Here is a 16615-nt window from a genome sequence, read left to right on the forward strand (position 1 = left end):
ATCTGGTCAGCCCAGCATTGCCCTCTTTGTGATTGCCAAGCAGGAGCAGAGGAAGCAGGGCCAAGGTCTCGCAGGAGTGAATAGAGTGAGTCTGCCTGCTGCTATGTATCAAGGAGTAGGTAGTCCTTGAACAAACCAAATAGGCACTGCCAATGATTGACACTGCTGAACATGATGCAAACGGATGCCCATGTGTTAACAACATAGATTTCATAACATGTACCATTTTACTGATTTATTTTTTATGATTTTATTTATTTATTTCCTTTCTTTTATTAGAGAGTGAGCAAGCGAGTGAGCGAGCGAGAGTCTTACATCTGCCTGGTTTATTCCCCCAAATGCCCACAACAGTCAGGGCTGGACCAGCATGAAGACAGGAGTCAGAACCTCAGTCTGGATCTTCTGTGTGGCTGGCAGGGACACAACCACTTGAGCCGTCACCTGCCTCCCACGTTGTGGGTTAGTGGGAAGCTAGAATTGGAAGTGGAGCCAGAACTCGAGCCCACACTCTGTTATGGGATGTGGGTATCTCAAAAGGCATCTTAACTCCTGGACCAAATCCCCGCCATGACCACGTCGTCTCAAACAAGCAAGGGTAACAGTTTTCCAAGGTACTCTACAAATGAGGGCTTTGGGCAAGTCTCAGTTCTGTCTTTGATAAGCTGGAAGGGATCTGAACAGAATCGGGGTGGCAGGTGAAGGCAGAGTTCCCAGCGCCCTGGGGCTAGGTGGGGGCGATGGATGCCCTTTTTCTTTCAGGGTCAAGCCAAGTGCATTCAAAGGGACTGTGAACCACAGTGGAAATATACAAGTATAGTAGAAAACATTTTTGGTACAAAAATTGTTACCAACATATGTGGAAAAATGAGTGGCAGAAAAAAACCAGGCATGGATATAGAAACTTTTTTTGGCACCAAAATAAGCTCATACTTTGAGTCACATTTTTCATAAAGTTTTTGAAGTTTCCTTGTGTGTTTTTGTGTGTGTGTGTCTCTCCCAATCATTGCCTTGTCTTCTGCTAAGACAGGGCCAGGACTAGGGCTCAGGAGCTTCCTCACTGCTGGTCTCAGGGACTGGAGGACCCACAGGAGGGGCTGGGGCTGGGGGTGCACTGGAGGCCAAGGATGGGTTGTGTGTTTTCGGGAGATCATCACTAGTAGAGAACCTCGTCATAGTCGCCAAGTGGACCTGGGTGGGCATGGTTCAGGCTCAGCTCCTCGGGGGAAATCTCACGATGGCCTGGCTTTCTCACTTCAGCATAGATGATGGAAATGTCCTGTGGGAAAGTCCGGTTAGGATGAGGAAGCAGAGGTGAGACAGCAGCCCGGAAAAGAGCAGGGATCCCAGCTTACCTTTGGCTCGGAGGTTAACTGCACAGGCCTGCCTGTGGGAAAAGAGAAGCTCCGGGGTTAGATAACTGTGCTCACAGCACGTCACTTGCCAACATGTGGACCCAGCCCAGGGAGGTGCCTTTTCTTTTCCCTCAATCTGAAAGTGGACCAAGTTGGGAATTGGGAAACCAGGGTTCTTGCCCTAGTTTGGCCACACACCAGCTGTGTCAGCTAAGGCCAATCACTGAGCCTCTGAATCTCAACGTTCTTAACCCCCAAAAAGGGTAGTAATTCTACAAGGATTGCAGTGAGAATCAAGAACAGAAAAATCCCAAGACAAAGCAATGTAAGTTGAGGTCCCCCTGGCTTCATTAGATGCCCACTGTACACAAGGGAATCTTCCAGGTATGAATATTATATATTACACCTGCAGAGTAGGGCTTCTTCATTTCCTCTTTTTTTTTTTTTTTTTTTTTTTGACAGGCAGAGTGGACAGTGAGAGAGACAGGGAGCAAGGTCTTCCTTTGCCGTTGGTTCACCCTCCAATGGCCGGCGCGGCCGGCGCGCTGCGGTCGGCGCACTGCACTGATCCGAAGCCAGGAGCCAGGTGCTTCTCCTGGTCTCCCATGCGGGTGCAGGGCTCAAGCACTTGGGCCATCCTCCACTGTACTCCCTGGCCACAGCAGAGAGCTGGCCTGGAAGAGGGGTAACCGGGACAGAATCCGGCGCCCCGACTGGGACTAGAACCTGGTGTGCTGGCGCTGCAGGCAGAGGATTAGCCTAGTGAGCCGTGGCGCCGGCTTCATTTCCTCTTATGATGGGATGAGAAAATGGAGGTTCAGAGTGGTGAGCAACCCTCTGTTGTCTTTTCCATACATGGAAGTGTAGGTAAGTAATTACAGGATCTGTATGAACTGGGAAAGTTGTTGGCGATGGTGGAGCTGGTGGTGGAAGAGAAGTGTAATGTTTATGGTGGTGTTGGTGGTGGTGATGGTTGTAGCGTGGATGGTGGTGGAGTGGTGGTGATGGTTGTGGTACTATGGATGGTGGTGGAGTGGTAGTGTTGGTTGTGGTATTGTTGATGAAGGTGGTGAAAGTAGTGGTGGTAATGGAGATGATGGTAGTGAAGGGGGAGATGGTGGAGGTGATGGTAGTGGTGAGTAAGGTGGTGCTGTGATAGTAGTGGTGTTGGTAATTATGATAATGGCAATCAATGGTAGTGGTAATGGTAGTGATACTCTCACCCTGGGCCCAGAAGCTCCCCTTAGCAAACATGTCATGTTAGACCCAAATCACTCACATTTACTCCTCTTTAAGGTTGTATGCACCACCGGGCAGGTAACATCTTCATCTTTCTGGTGGTGCACTGGAAGAAGGAATGAGTTGTGAGCACCCATCTGACTCCCCTACCTCAGGCCATAAGTGTCCTGAAACATATATGGAGGGAAGGTGACCAGGTGTGCTGTCGTATCTGACAGTGGCAGCTGATGTTAATGTGGGGATATCCATCTTGTCTGGAGTGCCTGGCTCCTCAGCATACTCTAGCTTGGATGCTGCTTAACCAAAATGTTGACAAACTTTTTCTATAAAAAGATAGTAAGCATTTTAGTCTTTGTCACCCCTGTAGTCTTGGTCACAATGACTATAGTGCAAAGTAGCTGTAATGAATACGTAAACAAATAAATGTGGCAATGTTCCAATAAAAACCTTTTTTTTTTTTTTTTTTTTTTTTTTTTTACAAAAACAGCCCACGGTCCATGGTTTGCCAAACTTGATCTAGCCGCTACCCACCCTCCCTCCTGGGCCTTTGGCTTCCTGGAAGCCATCCATTTCCCTTTCCCCAAAGAGCCTGATTGTAGAGACTCGAAACTCAGGAGGGCTTGCTTCTTCCTTAAGTGGCCTTTCCCCACATTCATGGACAGACCATGGTCCTGATAGGCATCCTTACCATTGCCATAGATGGGGCACTGCTCTCCACCTGGAGCTGGGGGCAGATCCTGGGATGGAAGAGGCCCTAGGAGACACAAAGGCACAATCCGCTGAGCCTCCGTCAGAGAGCAGGTGGGGCAGTAGGGACAGGGAGGCTGCAAGAAGGATGCCAGTAGGGCTGCTGAGGGCCTGAGGCTGCTTTACAAGGGTTAATTCACAAGTCTAGATGTGGTTTTTATGGTATGCTTCCTTTGAAAAACAACCTACAGGGTAGGATGGCTCCACTGTAAATCACAAACCGGGAGGGAGAGAATCGGGGGTGGATTGCACTCTTGCTTGGAAAGGGCTCAGGCCCACAAGCCAGGCTGCTTTTTAGACACTGGGTGGGTTAATTCAAATAAAACGTTGACGTCCTAGCAAATCATCTAACACAATGACCAACACATAGTTGGATCTCAAAAAATCCTGCCTTCCTAATTTGTTGGTACCTGATACTTTTCACAATTGTTTTTTAAAAAAATTTTAATAGTTTAAAAAGATTTATTTTTATTTATTTGAAAAAGAGTTACAGAGAGAGGTAGAGCCAGAAAGAGAGAGAGAAAGAGAGAGAGGCCTTCCATCTGCTGGTTCATTCCCCAGATGACCACAATGGCTATAGCTGTGTCGATCTGAAGCCAGGAGCCAGGAACTTCTTCCAGGTCTCCCATGTGGGTGCAGGGGCCCAAGCACTTGGACCATCTTTTACTGCTTTCCCAGGCCATTGCAGAGAGTTGGATTGGAAGTGGGGCATCCAGGACTCAAACTGGCACCCATTTAGGATGCCAGTGCTGCAGGCTGGAGCTTTAACCCGCTGTGCCCCAGTGCCGCCCCCAACAATTGTCTTTCCAAAGTGGGTACTAGTATCTCCATTTCATAGATGAAGCAACTGAAGCTGGAGGAGGCGACTTCTCCAAGGTCCGAGGTCACAGTGCTTTTTCTCCACTGATATGTGGCTCCTGTGACAGCAGGTCCTTCCACAACCAAAAATTTACTCCTGGCATGGGAACTGTATCACATGTAGATTTTAGAAGACTGGTCCATGCCTAGTGCTTGCAAAAAATGCTCATTAGCTCTAAAAGCAAGAGAGAACAGGACCCCCAGGAGGAGCTGTGTGCATGACTCCTCCTGCAAAACCACAAGGGAATCTATGGGGACCTAAACCAGCCACTGATTATTAAACGTTTCCTCGCACACTTGTGTCAGTGCCATGCTTCTGCATTTTTATTCAGTCAAGAGTTATGTGAATTGTTTTGTGTGAGGGGAGCAACAGGTGGTAAAATAAGCTTTTAAACAAGCACACCAGAGCTCGTCTGTCTGGACGAGTGTGGCTTTGAAGTGACCCCTTGTGTGACCACATCCTTGTTCCAGTGATGCCATCATTGGGTCAGAACGGTCGGAAAACCGCCTCCAGACATTTGGTGACTACCTTGGCAGGGTATATTTTTGTTTGCCGAGCAGTGAATATGTTATCTGGAAATGGCTAAGAGCCTTCCAGACTAGCTAGTCCTCGAGAGTGAGTGTTATTCTACAGCACAGAGTAACACCGTTGATCTGTTTTATTTTGGGGGGGGGGGTAGGTACTTGTGGAATGGGGCCTGAGAGTGGCTTTATGAGCGGACATTCAAAGGGAGACTGTTCCCACGGGATTCTGAGGTATCAACCCCACCACTAGGAGTCCTGTTTGCATGAGACACAGGCACCTTAGCAAAACAGATCCTGCCTGCGGGATTCTGAGGTATCAACCCCACCACTAGGAGTCCTGTTTGCATGAGACACAGGCACCTTAGCAAAACAGATCCTGCCTGCTCCAAGGTTGGCAGTAGGGGTAAGGGGGTATAGAATCCCTATATGAATAAGGATGCTCTTTTGTTTCCTCTTGAGCGTCTTTCACTAGTGCTGCCCCTCCTCCTCCTTGTTTGAGGCTAGAGAGGGAGTCAGCTGTACTCAGACCCAGAGGTGAATAGACAGAAACACTTGTGCCACTAAGGCCAGGCTGGGCCATTTGGAAGAGGATAGTTGAACTCATAGATCTTCAGTTTGTGGTCCCCTACTTCAGCTTTCTCTCCATCCATCTAGCTCTGGGCCCAATTCTACCTTTTTGCTACCATACAGATATAGCTTTAGCAAGCCATCCTGCATGGAATATAGGCTCCATACTAGTGGGGAGAGGGCGTGGGAAATTAGATGGGTAAAAGTTGCTATGTTAAACTTAAGGGAGGGGGGAGTTGAAGGCTGGCTCAAGCCCTAACTAGGGTTCCCTGTGAATCAGGGGATTGGATCCACGGCTGGGGAAAGAACTTTTCAGATACACTGGACAATGGTCAGGAATGTTTTGGATGCATGGCTGGGTGGTCTTTCTGGATGAGTAGGCTGGCTCAACTGGAAAGCTCATCACAAACTCCTCAATGGCTTTCAAGGTCTGTGAGAACAATCATTTTTGCTCTAGACAAGTAGAAAACAAGAACTTTGCTTCTGTGGAGGAGGAAGGGGGTTGATCTGAGACTCTGTAGGTGGATTTGAAGCCTTAGGAACAAACTGGCACCACGCAGACTTGGCACTGGTGCCCATTCCTTAAATGTGGCCTGAAGCAAACAAGCATTTGAGTTGTAATAAACATGTAGCTGCCCAGAGTGATTGCTCTGAAAGCCAACATTCATGTTTAATTATCATAACCAAGGCGGGAAGAAGAGAGTCTGGAATACCAAAAGCAGCTAACAACCTGGAAATGCCATTAAAGGACTGTTTTTAATCTCCTCTCTGTGGAGTACATCAGAATTTTATCTAAACTTATTCCCAGTGACTGTGATTAGGGGACTCACAGAGTGGACAGTGGAGAAAGAGCAGCCTGGGGATGTGCTGGGTGGTCTGCTTAGACAAGAACTTACGCAGCACTCACCATTCAGTGCCAACTGAACGCATCAGATATCAGATACATGTTGTCTCTTCATCTTAAACCCTTCTACCACCATTCTCAAGGGGAAGAAAATTTAGGGAATCTTAGAAGGAACTGCTGAAAGGCAGTGGAGCTCGTATACAGCAATGCTGTGAGTAGGCACTGCTCAATCCTTTCTCTCCCAGGCATTCTCTGATGAGTTCACACCTACAGAACACTCTTCCAGGCAGTTATTTCATAATATGTATTGCTCACAAACCTTTTAAAGACCCTTCATGGGCTTGGATTCAAAATACTTTCCCACCAAAATAAACAAATCTTTCAATTCCACTTTCCATAGACATTTTGAAGAACTCTCATAAGTATTGGAAGCTGTAGGTGTCCCTCCATGTGCTCCTGTGTGTGACCTGTGAAGAGAAGTCCCTTCTCCCTCCCAAACACCCAGGAGAAGAGAGTGACTGGTTCTGTCAGGCTGACTTCACAAAGGCTGAGCAGTGATTATCATAGGGATTCAGCAACCAAGAAAGCAAAAAAGATTTACCAACCGGCTTTTTTCCATGGTTTGAAATAACCCAGAAGTGCAGCTGCAATGACCATCACACCAAGCAGGCCTGCAGGCAGGTAAACAACTGGCCAGTTGCAGTGGGTGGGGGTGGACAAGACTTGGGAACCTGAGTTAGGAGGAGAAGGTGACCATGAGCACTAAGGTTGAAATTCAGAAAAACATCCTAGACTGGCATAGAAGAGAACCATTAGGCATTAGGGGAACCATCTGGCCTGCAGGAGCCTTGTGTGTGGGAATGGCGATGGCTCTGAGAACATCAGCATGGACAAGCAACACAAGGGATGTTCATGGAAGACCTCTCTCCAGAGTGCACTGCACTGGCTGAGGGCTTCATGGTGTCCCTGTCCAGTTCAGTGGACAGTTACTCAGGCAGGGGCTGCCATTGGCCCACACTGTATTGGACATGGTAGGAGCTGCATAGAAGAGATCTTCTCCCATCAGCTTGCTGAAGTTCAGAGCCTGGCTGGGGGACCAAACATACCCTTCAGGGAGATCTTCCTGGGCTCACTCCTCTCTCTGGAAACACTGTTTTCAGCCTCGCAGGAGGAGTTCCCAATGTCCTGCTCTGACTTCACTGGGACGAGGAGGGAGGCAGCTCCACCATGAGGAGCTGAAAGGTTCCCCAGGAGCTTCCCATCGAAGTAGAAGGAGTACAGGACTGGAGGGGAGCCTCTCTGGACCTCACAGAAGAGCTCCACCAGGTCCCCCACGGCAGGGCTAATGATCCTGTGTGGCAGAGTGAGCAGAGGACGGCACACAGGAGCTGGGAAGACACACGGGTGGAGGGTCAGCCTGGCCACCCGGGACTCAGGCTCCTTCCTCCCCCAGAAACTTTGCCCCCCATTCCTAGGGGGTCCCATTGCCTGGTGCCCAGACCCCCAGGGAGTGTCTCCCCTCACTCGCCCACTCACCTTGCACCATGATCTCCAGCTGGGGGCTCCGTTTCTGGACCCTGCCACCCTCAGGGGCTGCCTCACACCAGTAAAGCCCAGAGTCTCCTTCCTCCATGGCCAGGATGTGGAGTTCTGGGTGCTGGCCCCTGCCCTGCATGGTGCGGCCATCCTTGTAGAAGGAGAAGAGGAGCCTCAAGGCCGGCCTCTTGGGGTGCAGCCTCGTCTGGCATCTCAGAGTCAATGGGCTTCCCTCACAGAGCTTGGGAGAGGGGATGGCGTTCAGCACAGGAGGTGAGAACAGCTCTGGGGAGATACAGGCCCAGGATCTAGGAAGGATGTCCTCGACAATGAAGCTCCAGGGGTCTGAGGACCAAGCTTCAACACATCCCAGGCTGCAGCCCCTGACCCAGACAGGACCTTGTCCTCACCCATGAGCTTTGAAATGCCTCCCTTAGCAAGCCCCTCAGAACCAGAGGGGCTTTAGTTGTTATCTGGTCTACAGAGCAGAAGGGCAATTGGCTGAGCTGGTCAAGGCCTCTTCCCAACCCCTACCCCTCCAGCCATCTCCCCTCTCCTTCTCCATGAGCCCCCTGGTTGGGGGGAGCTGACATTTGGACAACATCTTGGGAAACCTCAGGACCCTGTGTGTTGACCCAACATTGGTGCAGACAGAGAGCTACTGTCCAGAGAGCTACTGGCCTCCACAGTGTACATTCCTTAGCAGCACCCTACTGCCCTGCCAACCTTCTTAGTGACTGACTCACCTTGGACCTGAACTGTGGTAGTCCCTGAGGTTTCTCGGCCTATGTGTGGCAAATATGTCACACTCCCAGAACAGCTGTACTGGCCACTGCTTTTCAGTGTTGCTGTCTGTATGGACAGAATGTTCTTGCCATTTGATGAATGGAGGCGTGCTCCATCTTTGTAGAAATTCACCTGGGACAGTTCCATATTTTTCCACCCCTGGCATCGCAGAGTCAGGGACTCTCCTTCCAACACAGGGTTTGGCAAGGCTTGGATGTTCAGCCAGCCTGTGAGACAGAGGAACAGGGTCAGACCTGGAGCTGCAGGCCCCATCAGTCCACTTTCCTCCCTCTGTTCCCCAGATAAGGAACACGAAGTCTCCTGGATTGTCAATACCTCTTCATGCCAGACCAGAACAGGGCAGGGCCATGACTTCCTTTTCTTCTTCTTCCCTTCCTCTTTATTATCTTCCCTCCTCCCTTCTCTTACCTCCAATCCCTGTACCTCGTCTCTGTCTTTACCCCCTCTTATTCTCCTTTTCTCCTTGTATGTAGCACTTTGCTCCTCCACCTTGCCAAATTGGTTTGAATTGGGTTCGCTCCATCTGTGGTCATTCCTCATTCCTCCAGACTCAATTCTCCTCCCCTAGATTCATTTCTCACCCTCCTGCCACTCCACTGTGACACTTTCTGCAGTCTTCACTTCTGGTCACTAGGAAGAAGCTGCTGAGGGATGGCAGGGGGAGTATTAGAGTTGCCAAAGCCTGGGCTTGCTCCCTCTTGCCAGGCCCAGCCTCTTTCTTCATCTTCAGCAGGGAGTTTCATTTTCCACAACAGTCATTTTGGGATTTTTCCTCTCTGTCTTTAGTTCTAAGATGCATTTTATGTCCTGATGTGGGCAAGAGAAGAGCTCCCAGCAATTCAGCACCAGCTGCAGATGGTGGTCAAACTCAGGCTGGGCATCTTCCTAGGATGTATCTCTCTGGCAAATCAGACACCAATAATCCCAGAGAGTATTAGGAGCCTGGACCGACAGCTTGAGAATAATGAGGAATCAGATAGAGATCCTTGAGGTGAGTCCCAGCCCATTCCTGCCTTTGGCTGGGTCTCCATGGATGCTTAGGTCCCACTCACCTGACTCTGAAAATAATGATGCTCACAGGGTTACTGAATGGTGAGCTTTGTTTCCACAACTGCTGCTTGTTTCAGCCATAAGTATTGATTTGAATTCCCTCCCCTTGAATTATAGAACATGTCTTTGGGGGTCAAGATGTCCATACATCAGACCTGTTTCCTACTTGACAGAAAGATCCATGAAGGTCAGGGAGACAGGATGGACCAGAGGGCAGGGCTATCTGAGGAAGAGAAAAAAAGACTAGTCAGCAGACAAAGATGCCTGCTTCTGTGAAAATAAAAGGGACTCTAAGTTTTACTGAGTGGAGAAGACAGAGGCCAGAGCCTCTTTGAAGGGAACAGGATGGAGTTCCAGAAACACTCTATTGAGATTTGAGTCATCTATGGACAACCCTCAGCCGTAGACCAGTGGGGTCCCAGGTTTCTCCTCCTCCTGGGAACTGGTCAAAATTTCTGAGAAAGTAGACTCATCTGGGGCTGCTCTGCAGATGTTACTGGGGGCATTAGTGACATTGTAATATCTCCATCTGCTAAGTTTTGGCCCAGAGACACAATTAGAGTCAGAGGAGACAGGAACAAGACTTACCATTTGCCCCATCACAGGGAACTGCAAGAGAACAAAATGATATAATTAGATTAACTAGCAGGAAAAGCTTTCTGACAGCAAGTCCTGTCAATTCAGCAGTGGGTACTTATATTCATTTAATCATTGAGCCATGCATTTAATAATTTAATAAGCAGAACCACCCACCCATACAATCATTCAACCACTCAACTATCCAGCCTATTTCAGTTCAAATGTTGCCACCCCAGACAGGTTTTCCTGAGAATCCAACAACGCAAGAATCCAGTTTCCCAATCACCCAATTAATCAGCCACCCAACAGTCCAATTACCCAACCATCCAGTCTCCAATCCACTCACAGCCTAACCACCAGCCACCAGTCATCCAATCATCCAATTAACCAACCATTCACTCACTTAGCCATCCAGTCACTCAAAAAAAAACAAAAAAAGCCCAGTCAACCAATCATCCAACCATCTAACCATCCAATATTCCAACCACCCAACCATCCAGTCTTTTAGCCACCAGTCACCCAATCATCCAATCATCCAACTACCAGTCACTCAACAACCTGGTTAATTTATCACCCAGATATCTAACCACCCAACCACCTAACCACCCAGTCACCCAACCATCAAACTACCAAACCTCCCAACCACCCTATCTCCCAACCACAGAACATTCAGATACCTAGCTACCCAATGATCCAACCGTCCAACCACCCAAACATTCAGCCACCAAACCCATACAATTATCCAGCCACCCAACTACAAAACCACCCAACTGCACAACCATCCAATCACTCAATCATCTGACCACTCAGACACCCAGCCACTCACCCACCCAACCACTCAACTAACCAACTTTTATAATGGGTCAACTTTTATAGTGGATCCACTCCTCGACATATCCTGCTCCATTTCATTTCAAGCATTGTCTCCCCTGACAAGTCTTCCCTCAGAGTCCAATGAAAAGAATTATACCAAATCACAGTCATAGTGCCCCATCATATTATCATGATAGCACTTATCACTATTTTTATTATTCCTTTCTTCCTCTGCTTAGAATGTAAGTCCCATGGGAGCAGCAAATTTGCCTATCTTACTTATTGCCGTTTTCTTCATTCCTATCATCTGTGCCTGGAATAGCCTGTCTTTAAGAAAAATCTGTTGAATAACTGTATGACTGCTTTTTTGTGTGTCCAGTTGTGTGATAAAAAAGAGTAGAACACATAGTATTTGACTCTTACATTAATACACCCAGGGGGTCTACCTCCTACAACTATAGGAAAACTCATATAGTGAAATCAGGATCTATTTCCTGTGATCAAATTTGTCCACAGAACTCTGGGGAATGGTGTATGGATATGATCATACTGAGGAATCAAAGATTCCTGGAGGAGTAATTATTAAGGAGTATGGGACATGGTCAGGTAGAACAGATAAATGAGAGAACTACATGGGGCTGGCTCTTTGGTGTAGTGGGTAAAACCACTGCCTGCAGTACTGGCATCCCAAATGGGTGCTGATTCAAATCCTGGCTGCTCCACTTCTGATCCAGCTCTCTATTATGGGCTAGGAAAGCAGTAGAACATGGCTCAGGACCTTGGGCCCCTGCACCTCTGTGGGAGACCCAGGGGAAGCTCCTGGATCCTGGCTTTGGATTGGCCCAGCTCTGGCAGTTGCTGCCACTTGGGGAGTGAACCAGCAGATAGAAGACTTCTCTCTCTCTCTTTCTTTCTCTCTCTCTCTCTCTCTCTTTCTGTCTGCCTCTGCCTCTCTGTAACTCTTTCAAGTAAAATAAATAAATCTTTAAAAAACAAAGTGAAAGAACTACAAACTGGACAGAGGAAACACACACCAGGCTTGCACCTCTCACCTTGTATACACTGCATTAAAATTTTAAAATGAGTGAGTGCTTGAATATAAAAAGGTGGCCATGGAAGAGAGGACAAGCCACAAAGTAATGTCAGATATTGCTAGATAGTATGAGTAACTCAAGGAGCAGAGGACCCTAAGTTGAGGTGCATGGTTATATTTGAAGTAGTGGATGATATTCTGGATTTTGAGTCAAGAGTTGAAACCATAAGTGGTTGTAGGGCTAAGTACAGTCAGTCCAGCCAACTGGCACATGTAGCTATGTGTTCCTTATTGTTGACATCTTCTAGGTGCTGTGCAGGACACTGAGAAATTCAAGAAGAGTCTTGGGAGGGGTGGATGAAAAATCTCAGAACAGATGGTTGGCATATTCAGTCAACACTCTCATTCATGGTGTCCACAGTATCTCAGGCACAGATGGAAACTTTTAGCTTAATAGCTTAATTCTCTGATCAGCTTACTGTTAGTTCAGTCATAGGTCCTCAAGTTTGTGTATAACTATAATAATATTTTTCTTATCATCTCTCTGTTCTCCTCCCTTCATCTATGAATTTGGTGTAAAGAATAGCATGCAGGATTTGAAAGTAGGTGAACTGGATAGCACCCATGAATTCACTTCTTTCTGTGTGACCTTGGATAAACTCTGGATTTGAAGAGCCTCCAATTCCTTGTTCCATCATATCATATAATGGGAACAATAATAGTCAATTTTTTCTTACAAGATGGTTGTAAAGGTTATGTTGACCCACTGCCTGGGAAAGTGGCTATTACATTAACTGAAAACAGAAAGAAGGCCTGACCTGAATGATTGAGAACTTACTCTGTAGTGTAAGTTCCCTCCCTCTCCTCATCAGAAAATAATTTTGTAACTACAAAGTGCTGGACAAACAAGGTTGAGGGTACTGAAGCTTATATCAAGAAAGAAGGCATCCAGAGAGCATAGAGCCAGTTCAAATGAACTCATATTCCAAATCCTGATGACCTGCTGCCCACGAAGATGTGGCCGCAAAACTGCTCTCTGTAATTAAGATGGCAGCCAACAGGAAACATATGCAGCAGACAACACCTATCATAGAAGTTCCTGTATGGAGAGCCCAGAGACCTTGGTTAGCTGTAGGATGAAGATGAGGTGACAATGTGGTGAAGCCACCAGAGCTATTGTCAGATTGATTTGCATAACAGACTGTCAAACAATGGAAGCAGCAGTCTTTTCAACTCTGTACTAGTCAGGTCAACGTGGAAGAAGAAGAAAGTTCCGTCCTTGTGCACTGATAAATGGTGTCACGACAAGGAAGATGAGGATGAAGAAGAGGCTCTAGGAACGATCTTAGGTTAGAGTTGCTGAGGGACTGGGAGATATTTATCTGGGAAAGATGTGATAGAGACACAGTAGTGCAATAGTAGTCTTCAAACATTTGGTAAAGAGAGACCAGTATTCTGAGTTACTGCAGAGAACAGAAATGAGATTAATTCGTGAAAATGAGCAGGATTAAGGAAGCAGATTTCAGCTGAATATGAAGACCAGTGACACAGTTGAATTCTACTATGGCATAATACATTGCTTTGCCAAGTTGTGGCTCCCATGCTGCTGGGAGGATTGTGTGGAGGCCTCACGATGCCTCCCACAGTTGCCGCATGAATATGTATGGGTAGTGTCCAATGGTGAGGGTGAAATTGGCTAATGCTTGACTCAAAAAAAAAATTAAGACTCATCTCCCAAACTTTACAGACATTATTTAGTGCACAGCCATGCAGATCATATTCAGTGTCAGGGCCTCAAGACACCTGGATCCATGATGGCCAATAAAAATAGCCACAAATTATTGTGCCCATTCCCTGCTAGGCATTTTAAATGCACTTTCATTTTCTAGTTTGTAGCTGATTAGAATCTAAAAAACATCTAGAGGTAAAGAGGCAGAACAGACAAAGCATGGGCTTTGACATCAAATGAACTAGCTTGCTTTTGCATCTCTTGGGTTTTGCTCATGTTAGCAGGATGATTCCAGGCAAATGACTTAATCTTTGTGAATCCCAGTTTCCTCAACTGTTTAATAGTGATAAAAATTCCTGCCCAATAAGGTTTTGAATATTAGATGAAATGGATGCACCATAAAGTAGGCATTCAATGTTCTTTTTCTCTGAGAGGAAACAATAGCTCTGCACTCATGGTAACTGTTCCCACACAGCCCGCCCTGGAGTTTACAGATTAAGTTATTTTTCTGGGGCTCCTAGGCAGTGAGTGTGGCCAGTTCACGCCAGATTCTCCATGATGCTGTGCACACGTTAGCTTCTCACTGACTCCTTGTGCTCTCTTCCTTTTCTCTTTGCCATTCAAATCCTGGGTTCCAAACTGAGACACCCTTGAACTTTTTCCTAGGCAAGTCCAGGGGCAAGCTCCTCTTAAATGACAGAGCAATTTTCCCTCAGGAAACTTTAACCTGGAGTATATTGTCACCAGGGGCCATCCTGTCCCTGCCTTGGTGTTCTTAATGCCCATTTGCAGAACACAAATGGCACAGAGCTGTCAGAGAGGGAAGAACATTGAGTATGGCAGGCACTTTCCTCCCAGGGCCAAATTCTCACAAAGTCTGTCCAGGAAGACAGCATGTTTATGAACAGTTTTTGCTTTCTTAGCTCCATGAAAACAAACAGCAAACAAACTACTGGGATTATGTTTAAAACAAAGTGTTTCCACTAGGAAACTGTAAAGGAAAACAAAGCACATGCACAGTTTGCTTCTTTTAAGTGTAGCAGGGTGCTCCTACCGAGGGTGATCTGGGTCTGGGGGAACTCAGTGACCCTCCCCATTGCCGTCCTCTACCCTTACACCAGCTCCTTTAGGCACCTGCAGGTGTGACCGACCTGGGGGGACATGGAGAGAAGACATGTGGCTCAGAGAGAATGGCCCCGAGGACCAGTCAGCTCTGAAACTCCTCCACTCCTCAGCAGAGTGAGGATGTGTGCAGAATTTGCAAAGGGATTTGGACACTCATCGCATGCGTTTTGACCAGGTGAGAAGTCTGGTCATTGCAAAAAGAACTGTCTCTATAAAATTCCATCTCTCTCTGTTGAGTGAAATGCATAGAACTGTATCCCTCATTTCTCGAATATCTTCCCAGATGGCCCCAGGAGCTTTTTTCCCTTCTGAAATTTCTTTTTGGTTTTCAGACAGCCCTGATGAATATTTTAGCTTGATTTCACAGGGTAAAAATGTCGTTGGGAAGCAAGAAAGCCTCAGACTGTGATTTTATGCCGCCCTGATTATCTCTGACACATCGAAGGGTTGTTCTGCTAAGGATCCAAGAAGATGAGGTGGTAAACATCAAGGAGTACCCCAGCCACACACATCCATGTGCAAATCCCCCAAGCATGCCCTTACACAGACACTTCCATGCCCATCTCCCCCAGGCATGCTCTTACACAGGCACTTGACTCAAGCTCCCTGCTCCACATGAGCTGGGAAAGGTAAGACCAGGCGCTCTGTGTCTCAGGAGTGACTTACAGTTCCGAGCATCCCTAGAGAGGATGTATATGCTCTGTGACTTACCGAAGAGCAGCAGGGAGATCCAGGGCAGCATGGAGCCTGTTCTGGCACACAGCAGAGCACACAGCTCAGTCTGCAGGCAGAGGTGAGGCTGTGGACCCAGGCCCAGGGCTGGTGATCCTCTGGCCTCTTTGGTGTCAGAGCTTGGTACTGTAACCAGAGGAAGTGGGGAAGAAATATGAAAAGCTCAAAATGGTATTTCCTTTCTGGCTGATTAGAGCAATTACATGAACGAATGCCCTTGAACATGAAGCATTGGAAGAGTCAGGTCAGTCACCAAGAAGCACTTTCTGACTCTCTGTGGCTTTACAAAGCTCACGCCAGGGAACCTGGATGGGACATGGCTATGAAACCTCCCCGGTAGAAAGACGAGAATTTGCTTGCCTGTGAGGTGGCATAGCCCTGGAAATGCTCCATCATCCACCCCCACTCTCAAGTGATTTCTGGTTTTCTGAGGCAAACCACAAGTTGACAAAATATTGCTAACACCTATAGTCGACAAAGGGCTCATACTCAGAATATAAGAATTTCTATAAGCCTGTAAGAAAAAGACAGGGGACCCACTAGAAAAATGGGCAGAATCATTAGAGAAGAACTTCACAAAAGCAGATCTCTAAATACCAATTAAATATAGGAAAATTAACTTGACATCATAAATCATAGTAAAAATGCAAATTTAAACTACAATGAGATATTACTACATCCCCATAAGAATGACCCAAACTATAAAGATAGACAGCTGAGCATTGGAGTTGAAGCAACTAGGATTCTTGGTGCATAAGTTGGTACATAAGTTGGGAACATAAGTTGGTACAACTACTTTGGAAAATGGTCTTCAGAATCTACTAAAGCTAAACCTATGGATATCTGATGAGTGAAAATGCATATTTATGAACATAAGAAACCATGTACAAGGGATTAGTGTTGTGGTGCAGTGGGCTAAGCTGAGGCTTGCCATACTGGCACCTCAAACTAGAGAGCCAGTTCAAGTCCCAGCTGCTCTGCCTCGGATCCAATTTCCTGCTAATGCTCCTGTAAAGGTGGCAGATCGTGGTTCAAGTGCTGGGCTCCTGCCACCCACTTGGGAGACCAGAACAGAGTTC

The 16615-nt window shown here is 47.1% G+C and overlaps 1 protein-coding gene across 8 annotated transcripts; it reads right to left on the reverse strand.

Moving 5' to 3' along the window:
• Window positions 1–217: 217 nt before the first annotated feature.
• Window positions 218–15662, reverse strand: LOC100347831 (Fc receptor-like protein 6). Of its 8 annotated transcripts, XM_089299743.1 has the most exons (10): window positions 15516–15626; window positions 10114–10134; window positions 8415–9748; window positions 7669–7953; window positions 7239–7520; window positions 6738–6863; window positions 3280–3345; window positions 2632–2697; window positions 1353–1384; window positions 218–1276 (listed from the first exon to the last, which is right to left on the reverse strand). In XM_089299743.1, exons 3-10 carry the CDS (start codon window positions 9013–9015, stop codon window positions 1154–1156), a joined length of 1581 nt encoding a protein of 526 aa, XP_089155869.1. In that variant the 5' UTR covers window positions 9016–9748; window positions 10114–10134; window positions 15516–15626; the 3' UTR covers window positions 218–1153. The 8 variants fall into 8 exon arrangements, with proteins under 8 accessions (XP_089155869.1, XP_089155874.1, XP_089155873.1 ...); XM_089299748.1 differs by lacking the exon at window positions 7669–7953 and having other exon boundaries at window positions 8415–8681; window positions 15516–15662; XM_089299747.1 differs by lacking the exon at window positions 7669–7953.
• Window positions 15663–16615: the final 953 nt, after the last annotated feature.

The sequence above is a fragment of the Oryctolagus cuniculus genome, chromosome 7 (genome assembly GCF_051225735.1).
Source record: "Oryctolagus cuniculus isolate XC-2025 breed Fujian yellow rabbit chromosome 7, ASM5122573v1, whole genome shotgun sequence".
NCBI lineage: Eukaryota > Metazoa > Chordata > Mammalia > Lagomorpha > Leporidae > Oryctolagus > Oryctolagus cuniculus.